This window comes from Otolemur garnettii, unplaced genomic scaffold, assembly GCF_000181295.1.
Source record: "Otolemur garnettii isolate 467f Iridium unplaced genomic scaffold, OtoGar3 scaffold00020, whole genome shotgun sequence".
Lineage (NCBI taxonomy): Eukaryota > Metazoa > Chordata > Mammalia > Primates > Galagidae > Otolemur > Otolemur garnettii.
In genome coordinates, this window is record NW_003852415.1 from 18155687 (window position 1) to 18159160 (window position 3474).

Genomic DNA, 3474 nt, shown 5'->3' on the forward strand with positions numbered 1-3474 from the left:
AAAGGAAGTTTCTTCAAACAGGCAAAAAAGTCTTATCCTATGTTTCCTGCCCCAGAAGAAAGAATTAAATGGGATGAATATGGAGAGATTATCAAGTATGTAAGCAGAGAAAGTTTTCTTTCTTACAAATTGGAGTTATTATCTGTGTTATCATTTCAGCTCAGTGAATTTGGCCTTTCTTGTCGCTAAGTACTTTGTTAGTTTCTGAATACCTTAGCCTGAAAAGATATAGAAAATTTACAGGTTGAAACATAAAAATAGAAGTGCCAAGGAACATGTCGAGAATTAATATTAAGGGAAAACTAGTAGTTTCATTATTTAGTTGTGTGAAAGGTTTAGAAAGATGATCAAGACTTTTTCTGCCCCCACTTAAGAGAGGCAGGGGACATACATGCCTAAGAGAAAGACAGGAGATAGGAAGAACTTTGATGGTTGGTGATGTTACATTTGGGGAATGGGTTATATCTCAAATATAAATTTCATGAGATAAGAGATTAAGAAGAATATGTGATAACATGAGTGGAGAAAATCTATACCTACTATTAGAAATACAACTGAAATCATATATTCTAATTGCAATTTTGAAAACATTACCGTCTTGTGTAAAAATCCTTCATGGTTCTCATTGCTTCCCTAGTAAACATCGGCTGCCTTAGCATGATGCGCAGTGCCTTTCACGGTCTGGTTTCTCCTTCCATGTATTGCACTGTGCTTTGTCCACTCTGGTGGTATCAGCTTTCTCTGTTTCTTTCTACGTGGTCTTCTTATGTCATGCCTTTGTATGTTTTTCCTTTCACCCTATTTCATTTTCCCCTCCCAGGTTTTCAGAACTTCTAAATCTAGCCTCAATTAATACTGGAAACTTTTCCTATCTCCCAACACAGTCAGGTCCCTTTGCTATATATTTTTCGTACTTCCATAGTGCTATCTTGAGCATATAGTGGAATGGGGTCATTCTTTGGTTTAATTAGGAAAATTCCACTGTTTACTTGACCCTTCAAAACAATAAAGAGGAAACATAGCAACTTAATACTGGCGATTTTGTTTACCATTCCACTTAATGAGTGAACGGTTGTTTAAAGTGAACAGTAGACTGTCCACTAGTAAAGTAGACATCTTTAGCTTCAGTTTCCTTATCTGATTAATGAGGATAAGAATTAATCAAGGTTGGGTTTATAAGGCACTTAGCCTAGAACCTGACTCATAGTAAATGTACTTAAAGTGGTTGCTATTGCTGCTGCTGATAGGTGGATTTCAGCTGGAGATGGTTTACTCCAGGGCCTAAGAAGCTTCTGTAATAATCTGGGTGTTTGAGAATAGCGGCCTGGATTTTCAGAGATGAGTGAGAGCGGATTTGGAAGTGGGGTACTGATGATTACAGGAGTCAGAGAGAGAATGTACTGGGTGGCGCCTGTGGCTCAGTGAATAGGGCACCGGCCCCATATACTGAGGGTGGCAGGTTCGAACCTGGCCCCGGCCAAACTGCAACAAAAAAATAGCCAGGCGTTGTGGCGAGCGCCTGTCATCCCAGCTACTCGGGAAGCTGAGGCAAAAGAATCTCCTAAGCCCAGGAGTTAGAGGTTGCTGTGAGCTGTGATGGAACGGCACTCTACTGGGGGTGACAAAGTGACTTTGTCTCTAAAAAAAAAAAAAAAAATTAAATTTAAACTAGACAGGGACTCTAATATTGGAAGTAAAAATGAGAAGATGTGTTAATAGTACATTGAAATAAAGATCAAGGCTTCTGAGAGAGTTAATGATATTTTATCTTACTCTTTTTGATAATGTACAGATAGAGTCATCTACTTTCTTTGAGTAGGAAGGAAATAACAAAGGGGGGTCCTTAAGGATGTCAGAGAAGTTCTAAGATTTGTTAAGTATTGGAATTTGGCAAAGAAAATCACAGAAATTGAGAAAAAGAATTATTAAAAAAAATACAGGGATGCTGGAGGTGGCGGGTTCAAACCCAGCCCCAGCCAAAAACTGCAAAAAAAAAAAAATACAGGGCTAGTTGCAACAGTGCTTGTAATAGCCACTAATCTAACGGCCCGTCTAGGGGCCATTCACCAGTCCATATAGTGCGTTTCAACGAACACACTTTAATGATTATGAAAAACATTATCCAGTCATCTGACAATTGATATTAGGAAATCGCATTGGGTTTGGGTCAAATGTATGTTTAGATCTTGAAATACATGAGAAGTCTAAAAATTATGCCACCTACTAGTTAGTTTTGCATGTTACATAATATTAGCTTGCTTTTTACTGCTTCTAATTAGAGACTTATTATTTAGACCAGAGGATTTCTTAGTGCCAGAACTTCAAGCTACTGAAGAAGAAAAAAGCAAATTAGAATCTGGTTTGACAAATGGAGATGAACCTATGAATCAGGATTTATCTGATGTTCCTACTAAGTGCATTTCCACTACGGAGTCTATTGAAATAAAGTAAGTGCTTTTGTTGCACTTTGAAATTAGATTATAAGATTGAATTTCAGGCATTTGAATTATATAATTTACATAGCTTCAAAATTGAAATTTCTGAATATCCTTTATTAAGTTTGTGCTCTTAAAATTTAATTTATTTCTCCATGAAGAGAGAAATATTTTTATTAATGATATTTGAATGCCAAAGTAATTGAATTGGTGGTGGGGGTTGAACATTAAATTGTACATTTATATGAGGAAACATTATTAGAAGCAGATGACAGACATTAGTGCAACTCACAGTTTAATTTTTTATTTTCTTTTATTTTTTTGAGACTGAAAGTGCAATGGTGTCATCATAGCTCACCACAACCTCAAACTCCTATGCTCAAGTCATTCTGCCACACCTTCCTGGGTAACTGGGGCTACAGACTTGTGCCTCTATACCCGCTAATTTTTCTAACTTTTTTTGTAGGATCAGGGTCTTAGTCTTATTCAGGCTAGTCTCCAACTTCTGGCCTTGAGCATTCCTCCCACCTTGGCCTCCCAAAATGCTAAGATTACAGGTGTGAGTCATTACACCTGACCCAATTTAATTTTTTTGAGTAACTGCTTGTTTCATAAAATATGTTCCTTGACTTACACATCTATAGTGCCCTAATATCTAAAAAATATTTTTGTGATCCATGGTAGTTAAGAAACCTTTTCCTCCTTTCTACTTAGTGCAGTTAATATTACGATTAAATGATTATTTTGGATTTTGTCATCTGAGAACAAAGTGGTTTATTTGTCCAGTTAAAACATTTGGTACATATTTTTGGGTGTAGCTAAAACCTAAATAATAAATAATATCACAATATAATACATGTATGTTTCTCAAATTCTCATCTTAATATTATATATGTAAAAGCCATTTTTAAGAATTAACTTACCAAAAAGTAATCTTGAATAATCAATCGTGTCTTATTACAGAGCCAGGGTTACTTACATAGACTATGAAGGACGCTCTGATGGAGATTCCATTAAAAAAATCATTAATCAGATGAAA

At 36.0% G+C, this 3474-nt stretch overlaps 1 protein-coding gene across 1 annotated transcript in view; it reads left to right on the top strand.

Annotated features, from left to right (window-relative positions):
• CPSF2 (cleavage and polyadenylation specific factor 2) overlaps nucleotides 1–3474 on the top strand; it is a 35571-nt gene that overhangs the window by 27734 nt on the left and 4363 nt on the right. Inside the window, exons 11-13 of the mRNA XM_023511499.1 lie at nucleotides 1–95; nucleotides 2295–2447; nucleotides 3399–3474. Of these exons, the coding sequence (XP_023367267.1) occupies nucleotides 1–95; nucleotides 2295–2447; nucleotides 3399–3474 (324 nt within the window). The remainder of the gene's footprint in view (nucleotides 96–2294; nucleotides 2448–3398) is intronic.